Genomic DNA, 22,586 nt, shown 5'->3' on the forward strand with positions numbered 1-22,586 from the left:
GTAAGAAAATTGTTTGATTTACACTGTTTTAAAAGAAACAGTATCATTCTTATTTGGCATATAAATTATATCGAGTGGATAAGAACGTCAGAACTTTTGTCCTTAAGTATATTTGCATCAACCATTGATTTATAGGTTGCAATTGTTTTATTTGTTGTAAAGCTTATGTATCTCTCAATGAACAATCTGTTATTTATTGTGAATAATTTAAAGTAAACATGTCGTATATCTGTTTGATGCAATAAACCTGAGAGTTGACACGTTGTGTCATATTCGGCTTATTATAAAGCACACAAAGAAGCAACATGTGTGAAAACATTGAATTTAGATTTCATTGTTTAATTGTATAATAGATAAAAAATAATATACAATATCTTTCTGAGGCCATATTCATAAAACTTTACATAAACCTTTGTAACAACGAATATTTTAAAAACGCACCATTTTTCATCAAATGTATTCATATACTTTGGACCTTCCCTTGCCATTTATCATTAATTTGGTGTGGAAACATGAGTTTGTAAAGTGCCCCTAGATGTCGTTTTACCAAAAAACCTTGGAGCAATATATAGCTCACCTAGGTGAGAACAAAGGTGATCGTTGCATAGCTTGGACACTAAAATATGACCCTTCAGTCCTTTGATTTTTTAAAAAAGTAATAACAGGACATTTCAATACAATTCTTAGATTTTTACTTAAAAATATTTATAATAATTATTTTTGACATTCTGATTAAAAGCTCCCAATGACCCACGTTAGAGGAAATACGTGATGCGAAAAAGACTATTCAAAGATGCTGAGTAACGCGGGGAGCAGCAACAGAAGCGCCATTAGCTTTTAATTCCGGTTTTTAAAAGAGCAAACAAATTTGTTGCAATTGTTAATATCTTCCAGGGCAAGTAATGCATGTGGTAAGAATGCTTATGAGAGCATGGCACTGTCATCAAAGTATCCCAAAACTGATGAAAACAAAACAATTCACAATCGTATTTCAACTGACTTGTTGGAAGTACTGAACATCACAAATATGTGCATTAAAGTATGTTCGTGAAGTTAGCGGCCTAGCGGCGTGAGTTAGCGGCCTAGTGGCGTGAAGTTAGCGGCCTAGCGGCCTGGATGCCTAGCGGCGTGAAGTTGGCGGTCTAGCGCCCTAATTTTTTCCCTATTCCAAAGCAATTTTTTTCTTTTTTGGAAAACAATGATAAATCAATGTTTTTATTCATATATCAACATAGCGACCATAAATTGTTTTCTATTCAGAGCCGCTTCACGCCTCTAGGCCGCTAACTTCACGTACATCATAAAAGTTCCAGACTGGTTAACATCATTGTTAGTTTAATGTTCCAGTCAATTGTGACCACGCCCCCCAGGTCTGGGGGTATGCTGGGGAAAAGGGTCGTGTTTTTACTTTCCAGGTGGCCCCGCAGGGCCGGGTGACCGCGGTGGTTTTGTCTTAGCGCCAAATTTAGCGGAAATTGGGCCTTATATAGAGTCTCTGAAATGCTGGGGCATTTGGCCGGGGTTTTACCATCAGTTCGTCCCCGCAGGGCGGGGATTTTACCCGGGGTTGGCTGGACCGAAAGTCAAAGTCCACGCTATTCCCCGGACCTGGGGCCGTGGTTACAATTGACTGGTGCATAAATAGTTCTACACAATCGGCAAATGCGAGTCCAGGCAAGGGAGATCGGTGCAAGTAATAGTTTTTTAGCTATTTTTTTATAAGGACAAGGTAAAACAAATAGTTTAAGCTTTGGCCACTGGGCTTCGACTAACAAAGAATCAGAATGATATTGAGTCACATGTATCTCCTCAAGTATTGCACCTATACTCATGGAACTTCGTAGGAATGTTGAATAGAATTGTTTTAATTTTTATGCTCATTTAATCGAGTATTATACGGTGTTATGTTTTATATCATCTGTTTGTCTTAGTCCAAAAAGAAACAAAATATGGAAACACATTTCAGTTCTACACTTTTAATTTAAAGCATTGTAGAACATCATTTAATGTAATACTCAACCGAAAGGCAACCAAGCGCAATTGCATCTATTAACATAATGGGAATTACACTATACTGATAAAACTGATGATGCTGTGAGGTGGTTAAAATACATAATCGACCTGTGTTTAAACAAAGTTAGCTATTCAATACAGGTTTGACTGTTCCAGATAAACTGTATGCACAAGTACCAAATACAACTAAAAACGGAGCATTTCAATCTCAGCTAGAAATTGGAACCCCCCTTGTCCTAACTTCTTGTATGGGTAGAATTCATTTTTTGTCTGATTTCATAACTGATTTCTTTTTGCATTTTTGTGATAGTTTATGCATATCATTTGCAAAGGTACATTTTTGTATCTTTCTTGATATTTTTTTAAAGAATTGGTTGCCTTAAAACAAATGAATTAGAAGGGAACAATATAGCAAGAAAATATGACACAACACAAACTAGCTTTCCGACATTCTAATTCAATAATTTATTCAATTATTTAATTAATGATACACAATAAAACAGTTTCCAAAGAAAACACTATTACATACATGTGTCACATGCAATGTCCCACACGGTATAAAACATATGCAAATATTTAAATACAGAGTATTGAAAGAGATTCAACTTTTTTTATAACACAGAGAAAGCAAGAAATGATTCAAGTCTCAATCTCTCAAACAGTCTTAAGCATAACAGACTTAAAGATGCACTATTTCTCCCAAATACATTTACCACATTTAATAAAGTTGTATTAATATTCCAAAAAGGATGACTACATGTCAAAAACAATGTTTCTTATGAAGGTTACCGAGTTTAATTTGAAAGAAATGATCATAAAAACACGGTATTTCTACCTTATGAGACTATAGTAGATCACAGTAAATCTTTTAGCACTCACCAATCATTTAATATTTCTGCTATTAAATACACAGTCACAATCTTCTTATCAGTAATTCATATTTTCCATAAATGCATGATTAAGTAAGTAGTAAAAGGTTTATGAGTCAACATTTATGTTTGTTATACATGTGTATGTACTGATTTTGAATAAGAGTGTCACTTTAAGTTTAAGTATCTTATTTCATTTAGCCAAGTAACTTACTTAAACTTGATCCTACAAAAAAAAATCTATCATGTATACCGGTATTATAAAGATAATTTCCTTTAAAAGTCTGAAAACCTTTCACAATGAAACTTTAGCACAAATTTTACCAAACCCAAATTAGTGAGCAATTAGCTTGATCCTGTTATATGGGACTTCCGATTGTTCGAGAAATCAGGGCCTGAAGTACCCGTTTTTCAATACTAATTTATAAGGGATAATCAATTTTCTATATTTATTTGATTTAAGAACTAAACTTTGTCAAGAAAAAATGAAAAATTTAACAATATTTTTAAAATTAAGCTTTTCAAAGAAGTGGATAAATGATTCAGTGTTGTTGTACACACATCATAATTATCATTATTATGTAAGAAATAATACATTATAACAACCAAAATTGGATTTAACAAAAATTGATGACAATAAAGCTGATCATATCTGGGAAAATAATTATGACATTTAAAAATGAAGTGGCCAGTTTTAGTAAAGTATCTAAGTCATAGTTTCAATAATATTAAAAATGCAGAAAAATCATAAATGTAAATAAGTTGATTGTTTTTAATCTAATCAACTTCGTGTTTATTTTTTCTACTGGCTTAAGCTAAATTCACACAAATATTTAGCAAAAAAAATGAACATTGTTCACTAACATAATTCTAATTTACGTCTAAATTTGACTAAGATCTTGATTCAAACTGGCCTGTGTAATGCACTCAAAAAACACTTTTTTCCCCATTTTAACACATATACATGTGTACGCATACATGCAATTAATATATACTGCTGAAACAAAATGAGTATAAAACTCAGTAAAACTAGAATTATGTGAAGAGGATTTGTCACCTGTGGAAAGGGCCAATATTTTTTTTAGTTAAGGTTGCCATGACAGTGACCTACTGACCCCAAAATCAGGGTCATCTTCTGATTATGACCAATGTCCATTCCAATTTTGAAGACTCTGTAACAAGTTGTGCAAAAGTTAGTGATTGAAAACAAAATTGTGACAACCCCGCAAAAGATTATAATGCAGACAATCCTCCGACAATGTCGGGCCAAGTGTCTGCAACATTTCACAGGCAACACAAAAAGGATACTTGCATCCATTCCTCTGCTGTCTTGTACTTCAGAAGAAAGGTAAACTCTTCCAGACCAACATTGTTTATTTTAAGAATAACAATCAAAAAGTGCAACGGGTGTTTTCTTATATAATTATCAGATCAATTAAAACACAACATAATTGACAATCAATTTTCTACACAATGATCTTTCCTGATGAGCAGAGGTGATTTATCTTTTTACACATACCTATGCAATATTTAAATTTTATTATAGTTCCATTAAATGATGTCGCTTTGCGAGGTTAATAAATTAGATTATTTTTTTAGACAAGGTCACATGATTTCCATTATTTTCATATGACTTGCATAACGGCAGTGATTTCTCTACAGCAAAGGCAATTAACAATTAACCACTGTGTTGAGTTTGACCCGACCATGGACCTATAAGGTCTGTGACCCGACATAGCAAATATGAAATAAATATATTAAAAACAACTTGATAAGACATGAAATACCTGCATTAGCTTTTCCGATACACAATGGCATTAACTAACAAAATCAATACCTACAAAATTGAGATGGCACAATGTTTGAATTTAATTGAAAAATAGGCCCAACAATGGCGATAATAGACTAAATTCATCAATTATAATGGATTTCCATCAAACTTTATTATTTTACATGTTTAGAATATCATTTGTTGAGTCAATATAATAAATGTATAAAGAAATAATTCATTATGGTTTATTTCTCTCTGGCTATTCAATATGTCAGGTCAACTTTGACATACAAATGACATAAAAATTGCCCCAATAAACATAGAGGTTATTTTCATATGAATATTTAGTAAGGAAAATCACTTCAAATATTTACCTATTTGATGATCGAATATGGTTGTTCATTTCATTCAATTATCGATTATGAAATTATCCTACGCTACAGCAATATATCAATGGGAGCTTTTATGTGTGCAAAATGATGACCAGCAAAACATATACATGGTAATCAGTCAGTAGTCAATACCTAGAACTGAGCACAAGTATTTCACTATAGTTATCCAACACCTTCATTGGTGGTCAGGAAAAATGTCTCGTCCATTCTCATGAGATTCATTGTTTGGACACATTCAGACCCTAAGCTTGCACAGTATACGATCCTGTAAGTAAAGTAATTGCACAAGTTTACATCGATGCTAATGTATAGTACCTAACTTTCGGTGAACTCATAGAGGCTTCAAGAAAAAAAGAGTTAAACTGTTAGATTATGGCTTCTTTCAGGCCCGAAATTCCTTAAACTATCTTGGTCTCTTATAACACAGTCAAGCTCAGACAACAATTAAATTAAGATTACAGGCACCCATCATATGCAGTCGTTGTAAACATCTGTCACCAGTAACAATATCGAACACACTTGTTTTAAGAGGATGATGTTTTATAGAAAAAAAAATATGGCTTTGCCGACAATTTTGTGACAAGAGAATGGAAATAACTTGTACTCAGGCAACACCAATTTAATGCTTTATTTGACAGATTTTGGCCAAAAACAAAACAGTAATAATTTTAAAAAAATGTTTTCAAAGTAGAGCATTGTTTTTTATTCACCTCAGAAGTTGACAACCCTCTTTATGGCCTCTATCACTCGCCACTTGTCTGGCATGTAAAAAGGCTCAAACACATGAGCAAATGGTGTATCGTATCCACACACTCGCTGTATTGGTGCCTCAAGGTTCAGAAAACACTCTTCCTGCAGACAGAAAACAAACATCCTTTCGTTAATGTTCTTGAATGGCATTTAGCATTACAGTGGCATAATCTGTCTGATCTGTCTAATCAATTTATAAATAGCATTGATGGGGCATTTTGTCAGATCAGAAAATGAATAGTACTAATTTGGTCAGATCAGTAAATAAACACCATTAATGGGGCATTTTGTACATCAGTAAATGATAGCCTTAATTGGGCACCAGTATATGAATAGCATTTTTGTAAAAGGGAATTTTATCTGTTTCTTTTCCATATACAAATTTACGTGTTGTGACATTTGTATTTTAGGCAGACACATAAAACGCCATCAAATGTTTTTTTTTAGAAGTGCACTTGTCAAATGAAACTCCTAGCAATTATTAGCCTAATATCCACATTAAGGGCATTTCAGAGCATAAAAATACCTGAACTGCAGTTGCTATTTCTGTGGCGAAGCCCATGGTGACTGGGGCTTCATGGGATACAACCAGTCGCCCAGTTTTTATAACTGACTGGAAAAAGAAAAGGTGCTTTTTTTTTATTTGTATTTAAAACTTCAATCTTTTTTAACATGCATGTACAAAGTATGATGAAAAGACATTTTTCTTACATACAAAATTATCACGTCATAATTTTAGACCTGTTTCTGCTTACTGCACTTCATAAACAAAATATAACTGAAACTTACATTACATATAGTTTCAATATCATATGGCAGAATGGTTCTCAGATCAATGACTTCACAGGAGACCCCGAGTTGTTCTTTAGCCATGGTCGCCACCTCTATTAGGACATGAACCTGTGTACCATAACCCAGTAGTGTGACATCACTTCCTGAAACAGACAATCTCTGTTATATAGCTTACTTGGTGATATATATAACGATCTTACACTGAAACAAACAATAATCCTCTATATAATTATATCCCCAATTATTTTTGTTTTTCTATCTCTAACTGATACGACCTATGAATAAAAAAACAAAAACAAAACTACTGGTATTTTTGGGGACATATATTAAAGTTGCCAGTAATTTAAACGGTGAAAATATGCAAATGCATAAGATGGTGTTAATACATGTTTCTGATGGGCATGGCTAGAATGGTTCGATACATCATAAAACATGTATATTCAAAAAGAAAAAGAAGATCTCATTATGAAATTAAACAAACCATTACTGAACATATCCTTATTACTAGGGAATTTTAACATGAACATATATATTTACACAGAGAACCAGTAATCGAAATAAGACATTTGGACATAGAAGCGTGAATACTTGCTTGACAATCTATTTTTTGAGCAAGCCGAAAGCATTTTACCAGATCAGGACTTGCGCGCTTGTGCTAATTTCAACTACTGGTGTACATAACAAACCTTTATACCTTCTACAACAATTTCTGCCTTCCCTAGAGGTATGGTATAATCCCCTGTAGGAACTTCTTCTATTGCAGACCGATACAATATTTTTGGTTCAAAGAATACGCAAGGATTTTCATCTCTAATACAACTTAACAATAAGCCCTTCGCCTGATTGGATCCTCTGGGAATTACTACCTGAAATAGAAAAACAATACAAGTATACAACTATGTGATATATTTCTTTCCAATCAAAAAGACCCAAGCCCATTCTCATAATGGTAAGAAAACACACAAGTCTTCTATGAAAACAACATCAACTTTAGATTATCAGAGCAAGACATTACTTTCTCTCCAGTCTATGTGTTAATTTCAATTTGTCATGCTTTATATGGCACAGTACATTAAAACATCACAATATAAGGACAGTATCCTAGGGTTTGGGCCAGGTTTATAAAATGGCAGGGTGCAGCATAAATGGGACAGGGTGCAGCATAAAAAGGGTAGGATGTAGCATAAAAATGGCAGGGTGCAGCATAAAAGGGACAGGGTGCAGCTTAAAAAGGGCAGGGTGCAGCATAAAAAGGGCAGGGTGCAGCATAAAAAGGGCAGGGTGCAGCATAAAAAGGGACAGGGTGCAGCATAAATGGTATGATGCAGCATAAAAGGGACAGGGTGCAGCATAAATGGGACAGGGTGCAGCATAAAAAGGGTAGGATGTAGCATAAAATTGGCAGGGTGCAGCATAAAAGGGACAGGGTGCAGCTTAAAAAGGGCAGGGTACAGCATAAAATGGGCAGGGTGCAGCATAAAAAGAGACAGGGTGCAGCATAAATGGTATGATACAGCATAAAAGGGACAGGGTGCAGCATAAAAAGGGCAGGGTGCAGCTTACAAAGGGCAGGGTGCAGCATAAAAAGGGCAGGGTGCAGCATAAAAAGGGCAGGGTGCTAAGGTTAAAAAAGGGCAGGGTGCAGCATGAAAAGATCAAGGTGAAAAGGACAGGGTGAGCATATGAGATGCTAAGGTTATAAAAGGGCACATTGTATTGAGCTGTGAATAACTTAAATGTTATGATTTTGACAAAATATTGTCCATAATGCTTTTATAGGAAGTAGTTTTAAAGATGCACTCTAACTCCCAAGTGAGATTTACCACAATTAATACAATTGTTTTCATATACCAAAAAAGAAGACTAAATGTTATAACAATGGTTCTTATGAAGGATACTGAGTCGAATTTGAAAGAAAAGTGCACAAAACAGGGCATTTCAACCTTATGAGACAATAGAAGATAAGAGAAAATCTTTTAGCATTCACCAATCATTTAATATTTTTGTGCTTTTAGCTATTAAATACACGGTTACATTATTGTTATCTGTAATTGCTATTTAATACATAAATGCATTACTTAATGTGTCGATTTTGAATAAGAGTGTCACTTAAAGTTTCAACTGTCAGATAGATTTAGTTTGTAGGTGTTTATAATCGTATAATCAACTTTCAAACTAAACAAAGCACACAGTTAATTGACTAAAGCTTTCTAAGATGGCAGAAGGGTGCATGTGCGTGACTCCATGGGGGAGAAATGGTGTAATCAAAAAAGGGCAGGGAGCAGCTAGAACTAGAACTACTTAAATTAAAACCATCAGTTACAAAATTAATACCTTTATTCCTGGTATATGAGCGAAGAATGCCTCAGGACTTTGTGAATGATACAACGCTCCATGACCCACAGCCCCACATGGTGTTCGTATTGTTAAATTCCCACAATCAAATAAGTTCCCCGTCCTGTATCTAAACTTTGAGGCCTCGTTTGTGATTTGATCGAAGGCTGGGAAGATGTAGTCCGCGAACTGTATCTCTGTAACAGCTGTTGCTCCAGCTACTGCTAGACCAATGCCGAATGCAACGATTCCTTGCTCGCTCAAGGGCGTATTGAATACTCTATCGGCACCTAAAAAAAATATGGGTGAATTGTTTTTGCATTATAATACTGTCAAAGACAGAAGTTTGTTTAAGAAGGAGAGGTAATATTTAAGGATTGTCTTAAAAAACCCACACTGTTGATTTTTGAAAGAATACAGTCTGTCATTTAATCCAAACAATAAGAGGCGGATATGTATAAAATTCATTTAAGTAAAATATTCCTTTTCTCACCATATTTATCCTTCAGTCCAACTGTACATCTGAAAACTCCTCCAAATGAAACATCTTCACCTAGAATAACTGTAAAAGAACATTTATAAAAGCATGTTATATTGATAATTCTTTTGTACATAATATTAAAATTATTTAAATTAAATGTTTTGAAATAAATATATCTTCATCAAAAAGAGTTCATTAAAATATAATAGGCTCTGGATTTACCTTACGAAAGAGTCACAGCTATTCTTGACCTGGTTGGTTTTTATTAATTTGGTCATGACAAGGATGACATTAAAAACTATCCAATTACGTAGAAACTGTTCTCAGTTAATGTTGTTGCTCCTGTTATATTCAGAATTTCTGCATTTAAATCAAACCCTAAGACTACTTTGATACCTTTGGAGAAAAAAAATATAATGTGTATATATATATATATATATAATGGCTTAAAAAGCTTGAAAATGTGTGTTAAGATCTTATTATCAACTTGTATGTTCATGCATTAGAGCCTTTTCTATCTGATGAGTACAGTTTTAAGGATGGTTCAAATGGCAATGGGGCTGGCTCAAATTTGTAAATAAGTGAATTTAAGTACAATATGTAGAAGCTGGTCATCTATTTGATATCATGTTCAACTAAAACTTATTAAGAACCCTGCAACCCTTAAGCTTATGGCCAAAATATTTTGTTTTGTTTTGTTTAGGGTAACATCCCTAAAATTATTGGGTAGGGTAGATAGGTTTCTTTTAAATAAACTTTGTCAAGATCATGGTCTTGCAAATAGCAATATTTCTAGCAAATGCCTCTCATATATTGCTGTTTTTATGGAGCTTTATTCTTTGTCAAGAATTAATGACACTTTTTGTTTAAACAAAATTGTTTATGGCTAGAGGACTATTTTTTTTTTTCAAATAAAAATTCAAGGGTAGGCAGTTTTTATTAAGTAGGGTCGTGTTACCTGAACCAAACATTTTTTGTTAGGGTGCTAATCAAGTGTCCTTCAATGCATAGATCTACAGTAAATCATCTTAGGAAAAAATATAGACCTAATAAACATTCCTAACCCTACATGTAGGTACCTGCTGTTGGATCATTTCCTAGAGCTATATCAAGAGCACTGTTTACTGACTGCACAAGGTTTGACTTGGCTGTTTCCCCTGAAAATACAATAAAGGAAGAATGCAATCGTGAAATCAGAACTACACTAGAAAGTATGGTATACAGTTGATACAGTCCATCCCTCACATGTGAATGTTTATTGCTCAGATTAGTCTATGATACTTGATACATTAACCCAAGATCCAAAGACGATACATGTACATTGTACATTGAAAACCTAGTCCAAATAATTGTACGTTGACGGATTTTTTTAGATTTTTGATATGGCAAATCCTTCACGTACAAATTGTTTAGTATCAAAAGTGGGTAGTTGTTCCGATCAGGATTCCGGGTTAAAGCATATAGCGTCTATAAAATATCATAAAAACAAGAAATATTACCAGATAATATTATTTTATATTAGTTCCGTACACAAAAAATAAATATCCAACATATAATTATGAGTTTGACGGCTTTTCTTCATTTCATTCTGTCAAAACATAACGATATATACATGAAGGGCACCTGCAAGGCTTCAGGGCACAGTGTTAAATCGCTCGGAACATTTCGGCCATGGCCGAGTTGTTACGATTGTATAACAAGGTCTATCTCGAAGCTTTGTCGGAGGAGGCCGAGTTATTACGATTGTATCGAGTTTTTCCCCTTCACATAATTGTTTTCTGTGTCAGTCAACTTTCGTTTTATTGGAAAGGTAAACAACTTGTTTTAATGCATTAAATGCTTGTTTAGTGCAAAATAGCATTTTACATGGTAAAATATGAATATAACTCTTTATGATCAATTTCAACCATAAAATACTTCAATTAAAACAATTTCAATATTTTTAGAACACTGTTTTTTGCACATTCCCATTTAGACGTTAGGGATTGGAAGAATCCTGTATAACATGTCTAATATTTTATTTTAGACTAATTGAAAACCATACAAGCCCAACTAAAAAACACAAACTGGTTTACCTTTAAAACCCAGACCTTTAATTATTGTCAAAACCATTTACTGTTAGGAGCTCATTATCAAGCTTATAATAAGAATTGCTTTAATGCTGTATTTTTATATTAACATTATTTTCATGTCAATCACAATATTGTTGATGGATTACTGATATAGTACAGGTAATACTCTGTAAAGACCTTAAAAATTGCCGGCATACTTTAATGATTGACACGAGAGTACTATACACTTTAAAGAATTGCATATGGATCTATAATACACATTTACTAAAATACTATGATACGCTGTCCTTATTAATACAAACAAAACACTTGAACAGATGAATACAAAAACAATTTCTTGATATGACCTTGACAATAATCTTATTTAAGGCATATTAAGATGATGTTATACCATGTTCTTGCTTTGGAACCTCTGGAACATATGTAAAGTGTGTCCTCTTTGATGAATTTAGTGAATGACAAACTCTATTAGCTCCTAAAACCTTAAAAATATTGGGACGATGTAGTATTTTGGCAGCTAGTGACGCCATGTTTAATTTCTATAGAATAAAATAATCGCTGTCGACCACTTAGGTTACATAGCACTATAAAAGAAGTCACAACATGCACGTGCGTATGACCTCCAATTTATGGTACGAAAAAACAACAACACTGAGTTGGTAGAAAACAGTTGTTATAAAAAGGCCTTCATTTTATGTGTTTCTATCAGACTTAGATAGAGTCATAGCCAGTGGCATAGCTACGTATAGGCCTTTTTTTTTAAAAATGACAAAATATTAAATAACCCCAAAATGCAATAAAAACTAATAGCTACTTTGAACAACCCAAAAGTTTGTTGTTTTTAACAAAAATTTGGTGTTTATTAAAACAACGTGCAGGGTGCATTGCTTTATTGTATTGTAATAATTGCAAGTATAATTAAGTGAGTGTAATGCTCATATAAAAGTCCCCAAACTCACATAGAACAATCGGGCCTTCAAGTTTGTTGAGGCCTAGTTGCGCCCAGAATAGTATTAAGATCTGAATCATTATGATGATAGCATAATTCAAGTGAGTTTAAAAATAGTACCAGGCATGTATATTTGGACCTTCAACGTACACTTTTATAGTTATGACGAGTGTTTAAAAACACTCCAAAGTGTTCAAAAACATGCCACTGAAGGGTAATAATTACAAACCATACCAAAAGTTATAGAGAACCGATTTTTCCACCGGTTTCTGAAGTGGGTGCATCTATTAAATAAAGCATGGGTTATGCTTAGACATACACAATCAGTTCAAATGTGTACATGTATCTGCCAGGCAGCTTTTATGTAGTTTTTTATTCATAAAAGTAAGTCAGAGAAACCAACAAATCGTTGCTAACATAAAAAATAATTGTATTTCCTTATTGTGCATTGATATCATATGCGTTTGGTACATAACATTTGGTTATTTCTGGTTCTAAAGAATGGATTTGTTTTCATCCTGTGAACTTTTTAGTAAGGATATACAAGGTACATGTATGAAAGTACTTGTAAGTGAAAAGACGATATCAATGACCACCAAATAATTGTTCGGCAAAGTACCATTCGCTAAATAACAACGATTTGACGAGATAGCTAAAGGATATTTGTTTGTTTCAATGTACATACACATGTATGTTAAACCGTAGTATATTTTAGCCAATGACCACCGAAAATTGTGCTAAGGAATGCTATTATATTTTTATACATTTCTGAAAATAAAGGAGGATTGTTTGCTTTCACTTGTAATTTTTCTTTTCGCTAAAAAGAGTCAAAAATTTAATAAACCCTTAACTATGTAAAATATAAAAAAACCATTAAAAATGGTAAAAAGTAGGTTAAATATTTGAAATGTCTGTTTAAAATATAAATTTATCATCGACTTCATATTCAAATAGACGTATAATACTTTCAAGCATAGTTAATAGTAGTGTTAACGAATGTTTTATCCGTTTATTTGAATTTAAAAAAAACAACAATACATGTTCGTCTAAAAATAAGTACAAATGAAAATATGCTTAAAATGAAGCGGTATGTCCGTAGCTACCTATTCATAAGCAAAAGAAGTTGGCCCTATTCCTGTTTTTGTGCAGCACTCACAAATAAAACGTTGTGTGCTACTGTTTTTTTTATTGTTAGTGGTGTGTAACCAAATTCTTGCCGACCAATCAGAATTTAAGTTGGAGTCAACAAAGCGAGTACTTCCGTTCCCGGCTATCGTAATTCCAACGTGCAAACACATCAAAATGGCATACAAAGGTGGTGCCAAGGTCCAGAAGGTTATGGTCCAGCCGATTGTATCCTTTTAATGAAATAATGTGCTATAAAGTATTGTACACTTATTAGCCTATGTCGTTGTAATATTTTGAGCCACTGTGTAATCGCGAAAATGTATGACTATTTGTTAACGCGAGGTGATTTTTTAAAGAAGTATTAATTTATTATCTTAATTCCGTTAATAGTGTCGTATATATAAAACGTTTGTTCAATAATGGTCATATTATTGTTATTTTGGTGCTCCATCGACAACGAACAAGTCGGGTAAAGTTTAGTCTAAAATAATAGACGTGTTATACGGGATTCTTCCAATCCCTAACGTCTAAACGGGAATGTGCAAAAAACGGGGGTGTTTTAAAAATATTGAAATTGTTTTAAGTGAAGTATTTTATTGTTGAAATTGATCATAAAGAGTAATATTCATATTTTACCATGTAAGTGAAATGTTATTTTGCACTAAACAAGCATTTAATGCATAAAAACAAGTTGTTTACCTTTCCATTAAAACGAAAGTTGACTGACACTAACAACAATTATGCGAAGGGGAACAACTCGATACAATCGTAATAACTCGGCCTCCTCCGACAAAGCTTCGAGATAGACCTCGTTATACAATCGTAACAACTCGGCCATGGCCGAAATGTTCCGAGCGATTTAAAACTGTGCCCTGAAGCCTTGCAGGTGCCCTTCATGTATATATCGTTATGTTTTGACAGAATGAAATGAAGAAAAGCCGTCAAACTCATAATTAGAAGTTGGATATTTATTTTTTGTGTACGGAACTAAATATAACATTATCTGGTAATATTACTTGTTTTTATGATATTTTATAGACTCTATATGCTTTAACCCGGAATCCTGATCGGAACAACTACCCACTTTTGATACTAAACAATTTGTACGTGAAGGATTTGCCATATCAAAAATCTAAAAAAAATCCGTCAACGTACAATTATTTGGACTAGGTAAAGTTAAACAATGGTAACCTGTCAATCTTCATGTCTGGATTAAATTCCCGTTGTGTTCATGAACCGTTCATCTACAGGGATATTAGTATTTCAGTTCTGCAATATAACAAATTGAACAAATATATATGCTTATATGTTTTCTACTTTGTTACTGTCTAGGGCATAAGCTCTTATGCAGGCAAGTGACACATTCAAGGCAGTTAACCCTTTAGCACATAGACAAGTGGCCAGATTACACCTCCCAGTCAATAGCCATCTTACTGATAAGCAGTCCTTATCTGCATAGGTACTTTTCTGGATATTTGAAAATGAGAAAATGAATACAGCAGTATGACCTTAAAATCAATGTTACTCCAAATAATTGTGTCCAAATCTTTTTTATGTGAATTCATTTTTTATAGATAATTAAATTATCTAATAAATGGTGTCAATGATGAAATATTAAATTATTTTATTTCAGCTGTGAATGTATTTTCAAGATGGATTTGTAACATTTCTTTGAAATGTCATAATTGCATTAAATCAAAGGGTAATAAAATGCTGGGATCGATCTAATTTTTATTACCCCTATCATAAAAAAGACCCATCTGGAATAAAAAGCCGACAATTTATGTTCTTGTGTATTAATACACAGAAATATGCCAGGAATATCCGGTGTCATCCGGCTGAGAGATCCAGTCCAAGGTGTCTGTTTAACTTTATTACCCCCTCATAAAATTGTTTACAAAAAAGAAAGCCGATAAATGATTTTCCGGTATGAATAAAAAGATCTAGATCAAACAAAACGCTTGCACATGACCTATTTTACAGCCAAAACTATGATGGACATTATATAAGCTTCACAGAAAATTTACCCATCATTTTCTCATTTACTAATTGTTTCTTTTGTTTGTAAACAAAATATTACCTTTAAGTAAATATAATCTCAATTGATTTTAATTGTAAACTGAACTGACGTAATATATTTAATGATTTACGCATCAATGAATTTGGGGGAAATTCCATACAGTACTTAGCTCGTGGTCTTATTACGTCACAATGGGATATCACACCTGCGATTGGGAGTATAAACACCTTCTCAATTTAGCAGACGATATTTTCAAGGGAAAATCAAGACACAAAAGGTTAAACTTTAATTTTATAAACATCCGGGATATTGTTTACAAAAAGAATGATGCAAAATTGAAATATTGAAATGACCCTATTGAAATATGCGGGCCATGCGTTTACATCCAGTAATGGATACGGTCGGCCAAATGCGTATACATCTGGTAATGAGCTATGTCGGCCTATCTCGTATACATGCGGTAAAGGGTTAAAGCCTTATATGATATAAGGCATATTTACAATTAAATTTAAAATTGGATTGTAGATATCAAACCTATAACCTTTTTCACCCATTTACATATTTTTAAAATTCTTTCTCTTCAGAAAAAGTAAAAGATTGAAAAATATGTGAAATAAAAACATTTTTTTAAATCCTTTTGGGAATGGAACTGGGCCTTTCTGATCAGGGAAATTGCATCTTTTTGACTAAATCATTTTTTTGAACTAAATCTAAAACTAAACTTTTTTTGAAATTTCAATTTTGCCTAGAAATGAACAAGAATGTTTTTATAGAAGTAATAGACAGAAAAGTGATCAAGGTGTGTTTTTTTAAGAACACACCTATTTTTCCATACCGAAACAAAGTGGGTGTGCATTTTTGTTTGATTTAAAAAAAAAAAATCAACAGAAATTGGCAATTTTTGTTTTCCTATGTGTATAAAAGTATATGTTCTAGCATCAGGATTGTGGCCGAGCTTTGGCCTGAATTTGGTCTGAAAAAACACACTGGCTATGGTTGCTGTAAGCTGTTTGAAATTTTAAGGTCATTATCTTCAGACATGTCATTTGTGTTAATTTTGATCACTAAATGTATTTGTATTGGCAAATGGTATGCATTGCTTGTCCTTAACTTTTTCTCAGAACTTAATTTTCAGGTACCTACAAAATGTAAGTAAAACTTTTATAATGTTTTTTGATTAAGTTTCATTTGATTGGAATTACTTCATTATGGTTTGATTAGCTTACACATTTCTGTTTTAATCTCCTTGAAATAAGTATTAGATTATACCGTAAACAAATGAATACTATATTAGTAACATGTGTAGAATAAAAATCATAGAAGTGAATCATTATCTAGAATTTCATGTCACTGCTCAGTGCTGTAAGGACTCTCTGCTGTTTTTTTTTTTAAAGATTAATACTTTTGAAAGATGGGCCTAGATGATGTTATAATAAAGCAGTCAAGTTATGCAAATTTCTTTGGAAATGCAACAGGGCTGTCTCATAGCCCTAAGGAAATGGGGGCCGGTGCCATTCCTGAAAATAGATACATATAATTTTTATTCTAAAATCAAAGTGAAATTAAAGTCAAAGTGATTATTGTGTTGTGTGATATAGTCAATGGAATTTCATTAGTAATAACTTGATTATTGTGACAGCATTATGCATATACATGTATCTTGGCTATGTTAATCAGATTTTGATAAAAAGATTATCTTCATAAACAGGACAACCTACAAACTATTTTGGGGGTGGGGGTGGGGGATGTTAATATTGTAAAGTGGGGAATTGGTCCTTACTTAAGACATAAAATCCTTTGAAAGACAGCTCTGTGTATGATTATCAGTTGTGTATAATAATAATTCCATATTTCATATATTTTTCCAGAAATCCAGAGTACAGGTTTGGCTGTATGAACAAGTGAATCTCCGAATTGAGGGATGTATTGCTGTAAGTTAGGTCAATTCATATGCAGATACTTTAGTTAAATGAGCACAATGTACATGTAGGTTGATGCTTTTTATGCCCCCGAAGGTGGGCATATTAAAATAGCACCGTCTGTCCGTCCGTGTGTCCGGCTCAATAACTCGTGTCCGGGCTGTAACTTTCCCTTGTAAGGACAGATTTTAAAATAACTTGCCACATGTGCTCCACATACAAAGACGACGTGTCGTGTGCAAGACCCGTGTCCCTACCTCTAAGGTCAAGGTCACACTTAGTGTTTATTCACAATGGAGTGCTGCATATAAGGACATAGAGTATAGCTTGTCGTGTCTGGGCTGTAACTCTCCCTTGTATGGACAGATTTTAAAATAACTTGCCACATGTGTTCCACATACCAAGATGACGTGTCGCGTGCAAGACCCATGTCCCTATCTCTAAGGTCAAGGTCACACTTAGTGTTTATTCACAATGGAGTGCTGCATATAAGGACATAGAGTATAGGTTGTCGTGTCCGGGCTGTAATTTTCCCTTGTATGGACAGATTTTAAAATAACTTGCCACATGTGTTCCACATACCAAGACGACATGTTGCGTGCAAGACCCGTGTCCCTACCTCTAAGGTCAAGGTCACACTTAGTGTTTATTCACAATGGAGTGCTGCATACAAGAACAAAGAGTATAGGTTGTCGTGTCCGGGCTGTTACTTTCTCTTGTATGGACAGATTTTAAAATGACTTGCCACATGTGTTCGACATACCAAGACCACGTGTCGCGTGCAATACCCGTTTCCCTATCTCTATGGTCAAGGTCACACTTAGTGTTTATTCACAATGGAATGCTGCATATAAGGACATAGCGTATAGGTTGTCGTGTCCGGGCTGTAATTTTTCCTTGTTTGGACAGATTTTAAAATAACTTGCCGCATGTGTTAGACATACCAAGAGGACGTGTCGCGTGCAAGACCCATGTCCCTACCTCTAAGGTGAAAGATACACTTAGTGTTTATTCACAATGGAATGGTGAATATAAGATCATAAGAGTGTAGGTTGTCAAATATGGGTGTTTTTTTTATTTTCAGAGGCAATTTAAAATAACTTGTTCTAAATTTAAATGCATTATTATTTTAACTCAATTGATTCAAATAATAATAAAAACAATTTTTGTTTTAATCATTAAGGTCAAATGAGTTACAAATAAAGCATTCATTTAAAATTTATTTTTGTTGTGCTTATTGGGCCCCTTTAACTATCATAAATGGTAATTTGATTAGGACTGACTTATTTGGATATTATATTTATGATGGATAATTCTGGCATGATTAAATTCATTAAACAGTTAAATTCTTCATGTTAATTTTAACATCAGCAGATATAGATGTGGATGTTGTTCACTACAGTTAACCTAAATGTTTTGAGATGTTATATTTTTCCTTGAAAAACAAAAAAAATGGAAAACAATTTTGACATTTGTGAAAAAGTATTTTATATCTGATCTTTAAGCTAAAAATTATTTCTGGAAATACATGTAAGAACCTGTGTCAGGGTTTTAGCCTTATGAGTCATGGAAGGGTGCTGAACCTGTCTTCAGTAAGACCAACATGTGCACCCTCCTGCTTTAACTAAAATAAATTGCTTAAGACTGTCAATCATATATATCTTTAAATTAGACTTTTAATAGGATGAAAAAGCTCTGATATCTGAATCTAGTGCTGATACAAAAGAAATCAACAAGTCCTGCTTTATAAAATCCAGAATATGAGCAAGCCCGAAAAGCATTTTACCAGTGCAGGGCTTGTGGGCTTGTGCTAATTTCAATCACTGTGATATGATAATAAAAACATACAAACTTGAAATAATTAGCTGTTGAAACACAATTTGGTATTCATACCATTTTTTGTTAAATTCATAATGCTCTAAATCTACAAAGCCTTTAACAGTAAGCCCGTTCTCCCTTTTCCACCATATCCCTCTTTTGAAGCACCCTGTCCTTTTTAAAACCTTGATAAATCTCTACAGTGGTCGAAATTAGCACAAGCCCACGTGCCCTGCACTTCTAAAATGCTTCAGACTTGCTCATATTCTTGGTTTTATATTATTAAGCATAAGTATAAGAATCTGGGCTTGTTAATCCAAAAGACTAATTTTGATGACTGTCTCTACATGTACATGGTATGTCATATACTTATACCATATATGGAAGTAAAATAAATACATGTATGTGTAATGTTAGTTAAGAATACTGAATATACCGGTAATTAAAACTGAAATATTGCAGGGATTCGACGAGTACATGAACTTGGTTTTGGACGAGGCCGAGGAGGTTCACATGAAGAACAAGACCAGAAAAACTCTGGGTAAACTTGTAATTTACTAATTGTTTGTCTGAACATCTCCATCATTAGTATATGCTTTTCCGTGGTTTGTAGGGATTTTTCAGAATTTAAAATAAATAAAAAAATTCACTGTTTCAAACAGTAAAAATATCAGTTTGCTATATTCATTGTTATGAAATTTTACCCTGTTCTGCTATCCAAATCAAACACCAGCACACACATCAACAACATCATTTCTGAAATGATGTTACTTGTACATACAGATTGGCGCAAATGAAATGCAGTTAAATTTGTGTTCTAATACCACTTCTTGGCATATACAAATGTAATGAAAGAAAAAAATAGTATTATCGGTTTAAGGTTGCAATATATTTCACCTCTAACATGAACACCAAATGTGAATATTTCACTTACAAGTGCTTTAGCCACTTGAAATATAACTTTCGATGCCCACAGGGTAAATAAATTACCTGTTTTTTACATGTTTGGTTTTCATTCACCAAAAAACCCCAAAAAACTCAATTTTAACACAGCTTAAAATATTGTCGAAAACAAAAACTTTGAGTGAGGTGTGAGGCACTCAAATCAATAAGAGTGTGTACTTGTGTCTGAGTTTAATTTACATGGACTTCACACAGCTGTTCATGAGAAGAAAAATTAATAGTTTCTTTTTACCGGTAAGTTGAATTGTTAAATAATTATTATTTTCCTTTCTGTGTCATTATAAATAATTTATAATGACACAAAGGAAAATAATAATTATTTAACAATAACATTTAACATTTAAAATGTTTCGCTGATCGCTGGACCTTCAAGATTATGTCTCTAACTCCTTGAATTTGTTATAAATGGGTAGCTCAACAGGGCTCCTGTACACAATCAGTGTCTTTCTAACACCGTCCAGGCCCCAATCTCCCAAAACATCTTAAGTCCCCAATAAGAGGATAAAGGGAAGCTCACTATTTTTGTTCGGATATAATTTGTCTAAATTGACATTTTGAAGGGTTTTTGGACTTGAAAAGGAAATTATCTTTATGATTATCTCTTAACTATTTTTATTTATTTTTTTGTTAGTAAAACCAATATTAAGGAAGAAAGTTGGCTTAATGAATTACATTGTAGCTGTTTTAGCTTGTTATGCTTATAAACGTTCAAGAAAATGGGGCCTGGGATTCTTTTAAGCTGTTTTAAGAAGTAAATAAATTACACACACAATAAGTGTTGTTAAGAATAAGAAGTTCTTGAACAAGAAGTAATTAAGGTATTGTCATAAACCGATTGTACTAATTAATAATTGGTTGCTTGAGTGGAAACTCGAACCGATTCCCAACACTGTTTAGGGATTCTTAAGAAGTATTATTTCTGTTTCATTTCAGGACGGATTCTACTCAAGGGAGACAACATCACATTGATACAAGCTGTGCAATGATCTCCCTTTGTCATCATCTTGACTTTGACGTTCTCATTTAAAACAATCTTGTTGTGTATAGTGTTAAGGATATTCCACTTTAAGTTCTACCAGGGGATCAAGTGTCGTAGTTTCAAAGAAGATATGCGTTGCCTGAAAATAATGGACGTATACTTTTAATACCTAAAAAAAAAATCATCAACACCAGGGCAGCTCTATAATATAGTATTTAGTATAATGTGTTTTTTTGTCACCTTAGACTTAATGTAATTTTGTTATGTATAATTTTGTAAAGAAAAAGTTAGCTGTTGTAGTGACTTGATGTACGATAGGGTATAAGATTTTCAAAGTGTTTGATCATGTGTACTATATTACAAATATTGATTCTAAATGTAAAAGATGTTTTAACAGACCTTTTTAAAGATTGTGCAAGGCAAGAAAAGGCAGGCCTTTTGTAAATGGAAGAACATCAAGATCAATTCCACTGACATTTGTATCATGTCATTAAAATCATTGACACGCCATTGTAAATAAATCATTTTACCGTTGATGCGTGTTTTATTATTTACTTTTGCTTGTTTTTTGGATGTTTTTGGAGAAAATCGGAGGTGGTGATATAGCCTTGGTGTTTTTGTGTGGATGTGAAAACTTCAAACTTGGAGATATAGATTTAATGGAACTTGGTATACATGTTTAAGGAGATGGTACATGTCTGCAAATATATAGCAAGGTTGTAACTCTGACTTTAATAATAAATTAATATTATATATATTAATAATGCATTTTTGCTTGCACTTTGTGGAGCTCTTGAATTATAAGTTTTTAGGCAATTATGCCCCCCTTAGGAGAAGAGGTGTATATTGCTTTACACGTGTGGGTCGGTCTGTCGGTAGACCAAAGCTTGTCCAAGTGATGACTAAACAATTCCTGGACATGTGGTCATCAAACTTGATATGGAAGTTGGGCCTGACCAGTAGATGACCCCTATTGTTTTTTGGGTCATAAGGTCAAGGTCATGGTGACCTTGAATGGTAAAAGGTTGTCAAAGTGAAAACTTGACAATGCCTGCACCCATTGCCCTCATACTTGACTTGGAGGTTGGACCTGACCAGTAGATGACCGCTATTGTTTTGGGGGGTCATCGGGGCAAAGGTCAAGGTCACAATGACCTTGAATGGAAAGAGGTTGTCCCTGTGATAACTCAACAATGCCTGCATCCATGACCCTCAAACTTGACTTGGAGGTTGGGCCTGACCAGTAGATGATTCCTACCGTTTTGGGGGTCATCAGGCCAAAGGTCAAGGTCACAGTGACCTTGAATGGTAAACGGTTGTCCGAGTGATAACTCGA

General features: G+C 33.6%; 2 protein-coding genes across 2 annotated transcripts; one reads left to right on the top strand and one right to left on the bottom strand.

Annotated features, from left to right (window-relative positions):
* Positions 1–2,454: 2,454 nt before the first annotated feature.
* LOC128239169 (2-oxoisovalerate dehydrogenase subunit beta, mitochondrial-like) lies at positions 2,455–12,016 on the bottom strand. The gene is made up of 9 exons (XM_052955672.1): positions 11,866–12,016; positions 10,482–10,559; positions 9,415–9,483; positions 8,922–9,211; positions 7,282–7,453; positions 6,585–6,730; positions 6,322–6,408; positions 5,756–5,897; positions 2,455–5,310 (listed from the first exon to the last, which is right to left on the bottom strand). The coding sequence occupies exons 1-8, from the start codon at positions 12,002–12,004 to the stop codon at positions 5,757–5,759; spliced, it is 1,122 nt and encodes a 373-aa protein (XP_052811632.1). The 5' UTR covers positions 12,005–12,016; the 3' UTR covers positions 2,455–5,310; position 5,756.
* A 1,630-nt stretch (positions 12,017–13,646) lies between these two features.
* LOC128236467 (small nuclear ribonucleoprotein E-like) lies at positions 13,647–21,784 on the top strand. The gene is made up of 5 exons (XM_052951338.1): positions 13,647–13,776; positions 16,693–16,719; positions 17,440–17,502; positions 19,771–19,849; positions 21,205–21,784. Exons 1-5 carry the CDS (start codon positions 13,726–13,728, stop codon positions 21,255–21,257), a joined length of 273 nt encoding a protein of 90 aa, XP_052807298.1. The 5' UTR covers positions 13,647–13,725; the 3' UTR covers positions 21,258–21,784.
* The last annotated feature ends 802 nt before the right edge of the window (positions 21,785–22,586 follow it).

The sequence above is a fragment of the Mya arenaria genome, chromosome 6 (genome assembly GCF_026914265.1).
Source record: "Mya arenaria isolate MELC-2E11 chromosome 6, ASM2691426v1".
NCBI classification, from domain to species: domain Eukaryota; kingdom Metazoa; phylum Mollusca; class Bivalvia; order Myida; family Myidae; genus Mya; species Mya arenaria.

Coding starts and splice junctions, on each gene's coding strand:
- LOC128236467 (XM_052951338.1), top strand. CDS start 13,726: ATGGCATACAAAGGTGGTGCCAAGGTCCAGAAGGTTATGGTCCAGCCG. Junction 13,777..16,692: donor AGGTTATGGTCCAGCCGATT/GTATCCTTTTAA, acceptor ACTTTTTCTCAG/AACTTAATTTTCAGGTACCT. Junction 16,720..17,439: donor TTTTCAGGTACCTACAAAAT/GTAAGTAAAACT, acceptor ATATTTTTCCAG/AAATCCAGAGTACAGGTTTG.
- LOC128239169 (XM_052955672.1), bottom strand. CDS start 12,004: ATGGCGTCACTAGCTGCCAAAATACTACATCGTCCCAATATTTTTAAG. Junction 6,731..7,281: donor GGCAGAAATTGTTGTAGAAG/GTATAAAGGTTT, acceptor TGTCTGTTTCAG/GAAGTGATGTCACACTACTG. Junction 5,898..6,321: donor AAATAGCAACTGCAGTTCAG/GTATTTTTATGC, acceptor TTCTGTCTGCAG/GAAGAGTGTTTTCTGAACCT.